This window comes from Molossus molossus, unplaced genomic scaffold (assembly GCF_014108415.1).
Source record: "Molossus molossus isolate mMolMol1 unplaced genomic scaffold, mMolMol1.p scaffold_m16_p_17, whole genome shotgun sequence".
Lineage (NCBI taxonomy): Eukaryota > Metazoa > Chordata > Mammalia > Chiroptera > Molossidae > Molossus > Molossus molossus.
Window position 1 is genome coordinate 30,934,207 of NW_023425352.1, and position 11,919 is coordinate 30,946,125.

General features: G+C 42.4%; 1 protein-coding gene across 1 annotated transcript; it reads left to right on the forward strand.

The window, feature by feature from the left end:
- Positions 1-2,991: 2,991 nt before the first annotated feature.
- FGFBP3 (fibroblast growth factor binding protein 3) lies at positions 2,992-3,777 on the forward strand. The gene has a single exon (XM_036264529.1). It carries the CDS (start codon positions 2,992-2,994, stop codon positions 3,775-3,777), a length of 786 nt encoding a protein of 261 aa, XP_036120422.1.
- Positions 3,778-11,919: the final 8,142 nt, after the last annotated feature.

Here is an 11,919-nt window from a genome sequence, read left to right on the forward strand (position 1 = left end):
AAATTTATAGACAGAAAGTAGAATGAGCCCTGGCCGGTTTGGCTCAGCGGTTAGAGCGTCGGCCTGCAGTCCTGAGAGACCCGGGTTCGGTTCCCGCTAAGGGCGCGTACCTCGGTTGCAGTTTGTCCCCGGCCCTGGTCGGTTGTGCGGGTGGCAGCCACTCGATGTGTTCCTTTCGCATCGATGTTTCTCTCTCTCTCTCTGTTCCTCTCTCTCCCTCCCACTCTACCTGAACAAAAAATGGAAAAATGTCCTCGGGTGAGGATAAAAAAAAAAAAAAAAAAAAAAACAAAACAAACAAAAACTCTTAAAAGAAAGTAGAATGATAGTTGCCAGGAAATGGAGAAAGGGAGGAATGCGTTATTGTTTAATGAGTATAATTTCAGTTTTGGAAGATGAAAAATATTCTGGAGATGGATGATGGTGATAGATGCACAACAGTGTCCATGTACTTGATGCCACTGAACAGTACACCTACAAATGGTTAATTTTGTTATGTATACTTTACCAGAATTTATAAAAAGTAACATCTGGTAAGAGGTTACCCCTTCTGACATGGCGTAGCACATCTGTGGTTCCTTATTTATTCCTCTGGGAACAATGTTTCTGACAGAAAGCATGGTCTCTGGAATGCATAAATATGACTCATCAGATAATAAACTTTTTCATTGTAATTAGTGCAGAATGTCACAAGATGTCACTCTTTAGCTGAGAAACTTTTCCAATTTGGTTCAGAAGCAGATAGGAGTAATGCCAGAGCAACTAAAAAGCTTGTTACCTACTCCTCAGTGCTTTCCTCTCATAGAAACACAGTTTTCTGGGAAAGAGGTTTTTCCTTTACCAAGTGTATTAAGAAGCTATTCTTGTTTATGAAACTTATGTGAGTATTTCAAAGCTTCATTGGTACTAATTGCTTTTCATTATAAATCAAATTGGTGTAATTAAGACACAACTGCCCTGGCCAGTTTGGCTCAGCGGTTGAGCATCAGCCTGTGGACCAGAGAGTCCCAGGTTCGGTGCCCGCTAGGGGCACGTACCAGCAAAAGAAAAAAAAAAAGAAGGAAGGAAAGTAAAAGAAAAAAAAGACACAACTAACTTTGAAATTGTAACAATACAAAGCTAAAATGTAAAAATTATTGGTCATTGAAAGTCAGATGGCTTGTGGCTTTATCACTCAATGATGTGTGACTTTGGGTAAGTCATTTCATCTCTCTGATATCACTAGAGTGGAAAAAAACAAACAAAAATCCCCACTGTCTTTCTTAAGTCAATATACACTACTGTATATTTAATAGATGCTAATACATATTTCAGTACATTCTTTTAATTTAAAATACTTTTGTTTTAATAGTAGTAATCAATTATAACTGTTCAAATACACCACCAATGGGAGTTCAGTAATAGAAAATATCTTCAAGAAGACATTAAGATTTCTTGATATCTTGGGGAAATACTGTAAGAAAATACTCACATGTATAAAACAATTATAGTGCCCTGGCCGGTTTGGCTCAGCGGTTGGAGCGTCGGCCTGCGGTCCGGAGAGACCCTGGTTCGGTTCCCGCTAAGGGCACGTACCTCGGTTGCAGTTTGTCCCCGGCCCTGGTTGGTCGTGCGGGTGGCAGCCACTCGATGTGTCCCTTTCACGTCGATGTTTCTCTCTGTCTTCCTCTCTCTCCCTCCCACTCTATCTGAACAAAAAAATGGAAAAATGTCATCGGGTGAGGATAAAACAATTATAGTAAAAAGTATAAACTCTTGAAATTTAGAATATCTCATTTATTACTGAGATTGTTTTTTTAATGATGGAATATCTTGATGTATTTTTAGCTTTGCCCAAATATAAAAATTTCAAGATTCAAGAACATGTCAGTCCTTAAAGATAATAGCATTTGAATTGATAATATTACCTTGCAATTATAATCCAAATAAATTATTTTTAAACTTCTATTTTGGTAAAAAGTTTATCATTGATTTATAGTACCTAAAAATAATCTAAAGCCTAAATATCCACCCTTGGGTTAACTGCTGGACTCTATGGTACATTAATAAATGAGACTATATTTTATTAGTAGTAATAGTTATTAGGATTAAATTATTGGAATAAGAAGGACCACTGGAAGTGATGGGTGAAAATATAGAATTCAGAATGCTATAAAAAAGTGTAAATAGTGCCTGGTTTAGAATACTGTTTGTTTGTTTTGTTTTTGTTTAACTGTTAAAAATTAGATCTTTATATTTAACTTTTATGTTCAGATGATTAAATATGTAAAAGAAAAGAAAATAATTACTTGTTAAAATTTGCATGATTATTTTAAACATTGGAAACTAAATACAAGATTTATATTCCATGTTACAGTGCCACTTCTAGCATACATCTGTGTGTGTGTGTGTGTGTGTGTGTGTGTGTGTGTGTGTGTGTGGTGGTGGTGGTGGTAGTAATGGGAAATCTCTGTGTGAAAGAAATCTGGGAGGGGCATAGTGGGAGAGGCCCCTTCTGTCTCATTGATAACACGTTCATTCACTGGGAATTGGCTAAAACAGACTACTCTCTTCTGCAGTCATTCCCTTTACCCTAGTAAGGCTCCGCCGCCTCTTAGAACTCGGTAAGCTTCTGTAGAATAATCTGAAATGACTTGGGGGATAGTTTATTGAGTAGTGGAGAAGGAAGGAGGTAGAGGTGGTAGTTATGCTTTACTTTGCTTTCGTGTTTGCACGGGATTTTTAAAAAACGATTTAAAAACGATAAATTTGTCAGTAAGCGATTTTCTCCCAGGAGAACTTTTCATTGGGGCTGCTGCCGCCCGCTGGAAACCAGCACCCAGAAAGTCTGGGAAGAGGGATCCGCCGGTGCATGTATGTGCTGGGGCCAAGGACTGCGCTGAGTTCAGTAAGTAGCCGTCTCTGCCTCTGTCCCCAGGTCTGAGGGATGCTGCTGTCCTGGCCCTGCCGCCACTGAAGCACCCAGAGGTCCTGGGAGAGCCGATCTGAGCCATGAGTCCTCTGAGGCTGCGAGCGTCCTTCTCGCTGCTGCTCCTGCTGCTGCTGCTGCTGCTGGGTGGCTGCTTGCTCGCGGCAGCCCGGAGGGACGAGGAGGCGGCAGGCAGCGCCGCAGAGTCGGTCAGGGGTCCTGCGGGCGGCTCTTCAGGCCGCTTCATCAGCCTCGCGCGCCACGCGTGCAGCTGGCAGCTCCTGCTGCCGGCTCCAGGCCGGGCGGTGGGCAGCGAGCTGTCGCTGCGCTGCCAGGGCCCGGATGGGGAGCGCCAGCAGTGCGCCTACCACGGGGAGCCCCAGCGCTGCGCCGCCTACGCCGCCCGCGGCTCGCACTACTGGAAGCAAGTGCTGGGCCGGCTGCGCAAGAAGCGGCGGCCCTGCCAGGACCCCGCGCCGCTCAAAGCCCGCCTGTGCGCAGGCAAGAAGGGTCACGGCGCGGAGCTGCGCCTGGTGTCCCCCGCGTCCCCACCCGCCAGCCCCACTGCCGCGGGCTTCTCCCGGGATTTCAAGCCTCGGGCCAGAAACCGGGAGCGGCCCCGGGAGCCCGCGATCCGTCCCGCCTCAAGGGTTCCGCCTCCCCCGAGCGCGCGCCCCAAAGGGAAGCCCTTTGAGAAGAAGACTAAGGGGAGCAAGAGGAAGGTGGCCTCCGATCCAGACGAGGAACGACTCCTGGGGACAGGGCCCGATCCCGACGGGCTGGACGAGAACGCGAAGCTTACGGAGACCTACTGTGCTGAGAAGTGGCACTCGCTCTGCAACTTCCTTGTTAGTTTCTGGAATGGCTGAGGCTGCCAGCTGGAAAGGGACCTGGGGTGGGAGTGTCGGGGAGGTGGTGCTCAGCTGGAGCGGGGGAGCGAAGGGCACCTTAGGCCAGGAGATGCAGGATAGAGAGTGGGGAGGGGTCCAGGTTCTAGAACGAAGGTGGGGATGGGGTGGGGCTTGGGATGAGAGTGTAAGGGATGTAGAGAATCTGAGACAGCAGAGAAGTTAAACATTTTGAATAAGACCCGCAGAAATAGAAACAGAAGTAGGCATACCTTAAATATATAAAAATTGTAGAATGGGGAGAGAGAGGGGTTCAGAGAGAGGCTGAGAAGAATAAGGTGGGGAGATGTGAATCACGTGGGAAGCTGATACAATGTGTACTGTTTAGCGAACATACTAAAATGTGATCACAAACAATTGTTAGCCTCAGCCAAGTTAAACTGTGAAGTGTCTTCTCACCTAATCAGTCGACAAGAATAGGACAACTTTGACCAACTTTTTTTCTCTCTGAATTAGCATTAACTTGGGTGCTGCTTAGTGTCATAGATGACCTCTACTGAGATAGAAGCCATTCACTGGTCAAAGTTGCCTCTAGTGAAAAGATTTTCAGAATGGTTGTCCTTGAATGTTTAGAAGTGCTACTTTTAAACAGAGTGATGCCTCATGTTCTGTAACTTTTCCATTAACCTTCTAAATTCAGAAGTGAATTGTAGAACTTGAATGTTCCAGTAGGTTTTAAAATATATATTTTTTATAGTTGACCATATTTTTTTTTAAAAAACAGCTAAAATGTAAGAATGTGTCGCAGAGTCATTTGGACCATTATGGAAGTTGTATTTCTGTTTCGTGTAATTAATTGTTAACCTATTTCATTTTAAATAAGATGTAATAGGAGGCTTTGCATATGTTAGGTGCTCAATAAAAACTATATGGATAGATTTAAAGAACTACCAGGGCAATGAAAATTCTGACTGTATTTGATCTAGTTCTGAGTGTGTCTTGAAGTAAGTTGCTAAACCCATCTTGAATTTTTGGGAAAGACAAGAAAGAAGTCTGCATAAGTCAAGAGTCACAAACTGGCAAATCCTGGGCCCTATCACTGTTCTATGTGACCTGCATGTGGCTGGTTCTCTTCCTCCCTCCCTCCCTCCCTCCCAAATTGGATTTGTTGCCAGCATTTAAACATTAGATAATGTCAAAGAAAACTCCAGATTTCTGAATTGTCTTGAAAAACCAGATCTAGCACCATTGTACCAACCTCTCAATGTGGTAGCAGTTGGCTGACACTGAATGTTGGCTGCCCCTTTAGATTAGGCATGTTTTCTGGAGTTCTCCACTGCTTCTACATATCTTATCAATCAACTTTATTCATTCATATTACAGACCTCAGCCCATGAGACATTTAAGCAACTTCTCAATATAAGGTTTTTACCTTCTTACTGACCTGTTCTTCTCACCTTTAAAATCATGGTAAATGCAACAATCTTACAAATATCAAATATCTCTTGAACTTTTCCCTCTTTGACCAGCCTCTAGGAAATGTAAAACTCTCTTTTACTGGATCTTTACATTCTTGTATTCATACTATTGGCAAAAACATTCAGATTGTACACAGTTTCAGGTTGGGTTTATGAGGTCACATTTGCGTAAAACTGACCATTAGATAAAATTCATCTTGGCCAAAGAAAGGAAGTTCAGAGTAGCTGGAGACTACTCTCTGAAGATAGGGACCAATGTATACTTTCTACAAAAAGATTAAAGTTTGGGTGCCATCAGAAAAGGGTATGGCCCTGGCTGGTTTGGCTCAGTGGTTAGAGCATCTGCCCGTGGACCAGAGAGTCCTGGGTTCGGTTCCTGCTAAGGGCATATACCTTGGTTTGTCCCCGGCCCCAGTTGGGGTCGTGTGGGTGGCAGCCACTCAATGTGTCTCTCTCGTGTCAATATTTCTCTCTCTCTCTTCCCCCCTCTCTCCCTCTGGCTCTATCTGAAGATAAATGCAAAAAATGTCCTCAGGTGAGGATTAAAAAAAATAATAAATAAATAAATAAACAAGAAATAAATAAAATAAAAAAGAAAAGGGTAGCCCTGGCCGGTTTGGCTTAGCAGTTAGAACGTCAGCCCACAGACTGGAGAGTCCTGGGTTCAGTTCCCTCTAGGGGCACGTACCTTGGTTGTGGTTTGTCCCTGACCCCAGGGTTGTGTGGGTGGCAGCCAGTCAATGTGTGTCTCTCACATCAATGTTTTTCTCTCTCCACCCTCCCCCCAACCCCTGCTCTATCTGAAGATAAATGCAAAAAAAAAAAAAAAAAAAAAAAAATGTCCTCGGGTGAAGATAAAATAAAAAACAAAAGGGTATAAATGAAACTACTGTCTAGCCCTGACCAGTTTGCTTGGGATCGTGTGGGAGTCAACCAGTTGATGTCTCTCTCACATTGATGTTTCTCTCTCTCTCTTTCTAAAAATTGATGGAAAAATATTCACAGGTGAGGATTAAAAAGGGAGAGAGAGAGAAACAACATTGTCTAGAACCATTGCTTTATCTCCCCATACAAGACAACTACCAGTTCCTTCCTGTGTGCCTTTTGGCCATTTGGTGAACTTATCTCTGTGGAAGAGGGAAAGGCCAAACTCTGTAAGCCAAGTACACTGTGTAGGTTGCTACTTCTTTACTGTTTAAGAGTGATACCAGGACTCTGTCTCAGGAACAGAATATGGGCTAAGAGGGGCCAATTGCTTGCAATGAAAGGAAAATGGACAGATCCTACCATCAGATTCCGAAGTGACTTTGGTTAAGTCCCAGTGACCCTGATATGTATATTAATGGGAGTCAGACTTAGTTAAAGCTGCAGTCCCTAAGGCACACTACTAGCATTCTAGAAACCTGTACATAGTTTTTATAGAGATGATGACATGTGAAAATCAGTAAGTGCTACATGTAGTACTACATGTTATAATCCCAGGAAGATCATAGAGTTAGAAAAGACCTAGAGAAAGACAACCGAAATGACCAGGGAAATAGAGAGGGCTTCTGTATTTGGAGCATTTAGAAAAATTTGGAAGTTTAGGCTAAACGGAGAAACCTGCAGGTGGGAGAAGACAGGATCAAAATCTCTAAAATAGCCCTGGCCGGTTTGGCTCAGCGGTTGGAGTGTCGGCCTGCGGTCTGGAAAGACCCGGGTTCGGTTCCTGCTAAGGGCACGTACCTCGGTTGCAGTTTGCCCCCGGCCCTGGTTAGGTTGTGTGGGTGACAACCACTCGATGTGTTCCTTTCACGTCGATGTTTCTTTCTCTTTCTCTCCCTCCCACTCTATCTGAACAAAATATCAAAAAATGTCCTCGGGTGAGGATAAAAAAAAATCTATAAAATAATGGGGGGGATATACATGGGAAATATGGGAATTTTTCCCTGCAGGTGCCATTAGGAGCGAAGGGAAAGTTGCCAGGCATACCCCAGTTAATGGTCAAAGCTGGCATCAGCAAGGGCATCAAAATAGTAAGGCAACCCTGGCCAGTGTGGCTCAGTTGGTTGAATGTCGTACCACGCACCTAGGGGTCATGGGTGCAATTCGCAGTTAAGGCACATGCCTGGCTTCTGGGCTCAATCCCCAGTAGGGGGGCATACAGAAGGCAGCCAATGGATAGTTGTTCTCACACAGATGTTTCTCTCTCTCTCTCCCTCTCCTTTCCTCTCTCTCTAAAAATATCAATAAAAATTAAAAAGAGCCCTGGCCAGTTTGGCTCAGCGGTTAGAGCGTTGGCCTGCGGTCCGGAGAGACCCGGGTCCGGTTTCTGCTAAGGGCACGTACCTCGGTTGCAGTTTGTCCCTGGCCCTGGTTGGTCGTGCGGGTGGCAGCCACTCGATGTGTCCCTTTCACATCGATGTTTCTCTCTCTCCCTCCCACTCTATCTGTACAAAGAATGGAAAAAATGTCCTCGGGTGAGGATTAAAAAAAAAAAAAAAATTAAAAAGAAATAGCAAGGCATCTGTAGCTCAGTCTATGGAAGACAGAGAATTTGTTCAAAGCATCACACCATCTTGTTCTGATTGTACGTCCCAAGTTATTTATCACAGAGCTAACAGGGAAAAGTGGAATTACACCCATGCATTCCATACCTAGTTTGCTTTTCTTAATTCATTTTGACTAGGTAAAATATTTTCAGCCTTTAAAGTCTCTCTCTTTTTCAATTTGTCCTGCACACCACCAACATATTAATCCCTCTCGAACAATGCTTTCATTCAGTGACTCAGCTTATGAGTTTAAATATAGGCAGGATCAGTAACAGTGCTGTGGGAAGCCATATAGGAGCCTGAGGCAAAAGAAAAATCAGTAATAGTGATCCCATCTTTATTTCAAAATTCAATATTTTGCTCCTCATGAATTGTTCTGCAGTAATTTTTATTTTAAAAATATTGCTATTTTGGTTACTGGGTTTGTCGCTACTCCCTTATATTTTGCTCCCCAGCCAAGAACCTCACTCATCTCACTTGCCTCCTTCAAGCCTGGCCCTAGGAGGCGGCTCTGTGATGCGGGTGAGCACTGGTTTTGGAGTTAGACATGGCTGGTTTGAGTATTAGTTCTTCCTGCCAGTTTCTCTGAGTTACTTTGAGACGGTTGCTTAATCGATCCATCTTTCTCTCTTTTCTTATTAAATAACAATAATGTCTAACTTCCAGGGTTACCATGAAGAATAAATTATGTGACATATTGGATACCACCCAGCACCACACAATGCTTGACATATAATAGGTACCCAATAAATATTACCTCTTTGTGCCTTGAAGAAGAGTAAATTTTAATTTAATTAAACAATAAATAAATAATTTTTGATGTTGTTTCAAATGCCCTGGATTCTGGTGCTAAGGAAAGGGATAGGGGGTGGGCTTTCAACAAGCTGAAATTTAGGACTACACCATGAAACCATTAGAAAACAACACCTAACAACAATAAAAATTAGGTTTCTACATGTGAAAGATTAGGAACATGGAAGGTGAGGGTAGGTCTGGTTTTCCAGGAAGCATATCTAGGAGCCATTAGCTTGAGGTAAATGACGGTGTAACTCAAGAAACAGGTATGGGGAAGAAAAACAAGATAAACCTAAAATTTCTGGGCCAAGCCCCCCCTCTGCCTCTCAGTCTAATTCTGAGCACCTCATAAACGTTTTTGTGTCTCTATATGGCATAAAGGAAAAATACACACTATACTACTGAAAGTTTGAGGAAACAAGTACTCTCAGATAACATTGGTGGGATGGGAGCATAAATTTATATATTTCATGATTAGAAACATACATCTGGTTTCTCAATTATTCTCTGTAGTAAACTGCCAGTTATTTACCCAAAAAGCCAACCTTCTGTCCTGGCCAGGCAGCTTGGTTGGTTGCAGCATTGTCTCATACACCAAAAATTTTCGCATTTGATTCCTGGCCAGGGCACATACCTAGGTTGTAGATTTGATCCCCAATCAGGTTCGATCCCCTGTCGGGGCATATGCGAGAAACAACTGATCTATGTTTTTTTTTTCACATTGATGTTTTTCTCTCTCTCCCTTCCTCTCTCTCTAAAAAGCAATTAAACATATCCTTGAGTGAGAATTAAAAAAAAAAAAAAGAAGTTGTAAAAAATTATCTTAAAATAAATCCAATCTCCCTTTCTTCTTGGGTGCATGCAACCTAGCCAGAGATATTTTTTCAGACTTCATTGGAGATAAGTGTGATCAAATGACTAAAGTTTTGCCCTGGCCAGTTTGGCTCAGCAGTTAGAGCATTGGCCTGTGGTCCAGAGAGACCCGGGTTCGGTTCCCGCTAAGGGCATGTACCTCGGTTGCAGTTTGTTCCTTGCCCTGGTTGGGTCGTGCGGGAGGCAGCCACTTGATGTGTCCCTTTCATGTCAATGTTTCTCTCTCTCTCTCTCTCTCTCTCTCTCTCTCTCTCTCTCTCTCCTTCCCACTCTATCTGAACAAAAAATGGAAAAATGTCCTCCAGTGAGGATAAAAAAAAAATGACTAAAGTTTTTGCCAGTAATGTGTGTAACTTCAAGATATAAATATAGCCCGGCCTGTGTGGCTCAGTGGGTGAGTGTCGACCCATGCACCAAGAGGTCACCAATTTGATTCCCGATCAGGGAATATACCCAGGTTATGGGCCAAGTCCCCAGTAGAGAGCATGCAGAAAGCGGCCAGTCGATGTTCTCTCTCATCGATGTTTCTATCTCTCTCTCCTTTTTTCTTCCTCTCTCTCTAAAATCAATAAAGGAAAAACAAATAAAGACGTGTGTGTGTGTGTGTGTGTGTGTGTGTGTGTGTGTGTGTATATATATATATATATATATATATATATTTAAATTGCTTGTTTTAAACTCTCATTTCCCTTTCAGGGAGATGGAACCTAGATGTCCTAGTAAGTGAACTTTAACCATGGAGAAGAACACAATACCATTGATGATGGCAGAGCAACAAGATGGAAGAAATCTGGGCCCCTGAGTAACCTCGTGGAAAACTGCCTCACCATTCTACACAGGCCAGACTTTTCCATGAGAAGAAAATAAAATGTACAGTCAATCTTCATTATTCATGGATTCTGTATCCATGAATTCTCCTACTCACTAAAAGTTTTCACCCTGAAATCAGTACAATGGCACTTTTTCAGTCATTTGGGACATGTGCATGCACAAAGCGGAGAAAAATCTGAGTGGTCCAAGGAGCACATTGCCAGCTGAGGCCTAACAAGGCAGCTTTCTTGTTCCAGCTCTTATACTATAAACAAGCTTCTTTTTCATGGTATGTATAGTGGCACGTTTTGTTGAATTTTTGTGCTTTGTTGGTAATTTCAGTAGATGATTCCCAAATATAGTGCTGAAGTGCTGTCTAGTGTTCCTAAACGCAAGAAAGCTGTGATGTGCCTTAAAGAGAAAACACATATGTTATAGATAAGCTTTGTTCAGGCATGAGTTATAATGCTATTGGCCATGAGTTCAATGTTAATGAATCAGCAATAAAGATTAAATAAGGTGTCTTTAAGCAGAAACACACATAAAACAAGGTTATGTGTGGATCAGTTGATGGGAATTTTGTGGCCAGAGGCTTGCAGAAACTTCATCCCGTATACCCCCTCTGACCAATGGTTTAGTATTTGCTAATTCCGTGCTCACACCAACTTTATAAACCATGACTACTTACACTGGCTTTATAGAACATAACTACTGCAAATAATGAGAATTGACTTGAATTTCTTATTTAATTTTTTGTAGTCTGAGATTAATTTTTTTTTTTTGCATTTATTTTCAGATAGAGCTGGAGGGACAAAGGGAGGGAGGGGGAGAGAGAGAGAGAGAGAGAGAGAGAGAGAGAGAAACATTGACGTGAGAGAGACACATCGAGTGGCTGCCACCCACACAACCCCAAACAGGGCCGGGAAAAACTGCAACCAAGGCATGTGCCCTTAGTGGGAACCAAGCATGGGTATCTCTGATCCACAGGTCAACACTCTAACCACTGAGCCAAACTGGCCAGGGCTACCTTAACTAATACAAGAGTCCAGTGCAGTTTCTATTAGTTGGAAAGGAATATTGTATTTATTGATCCTAAAGTATACACTGTTCTATCAATGTTCCTATAGGAAACACAGGACACACTCAGAAGGGGGTAACAGAAGAGTTTAATTAAGAAACTATTTTAAACAGACTCATAGATACAGAAAACTGACTGATGGTTGCCAGAGGGGAGGGGATTGGGGACTGGGTCAAAAAGGTGAAGAGATTAAGAAGTACAAATTGGTAGTTACAAAATAGTCATGGGATGTAAAGTACAGCACAGGGAATATAGTCAATAATATTGTAATAACTATGTACGGTGCCAGGTGGGTACTAGAACTATTGCGGGAACACTTTGTAAAGTATATAATTGTCTAACCACTAAAACTGAAACTAATACAAAATAATAATGAATGTCAACTATAACTGAAAAATAAAATTTTAAAAAAGCTAAACAAAACAACAACACTATTGTAAAAAGTGTGGAGTAAGGGGACTATACTGAGTTAAATAGTGTCCCCCCAAAGATTCATGTCTTTCCCAGAACTCGTCAATTTTGTAATTGACAGTAATAGAGACATATTAAACACCATTCTCGGTCTCCTGTTCAGATGAAGAAACAAGGGTAGTAAGTG

Coding starts and splice junctions, on each gene's coding strand:
- FGFBP3 (XM_036264529.1), top strand. CDS start 2,992: ATGAGTCCTCTGAGGCTGCGAGCGTCCTTCTCGCTGCTGCTCCTGCTG.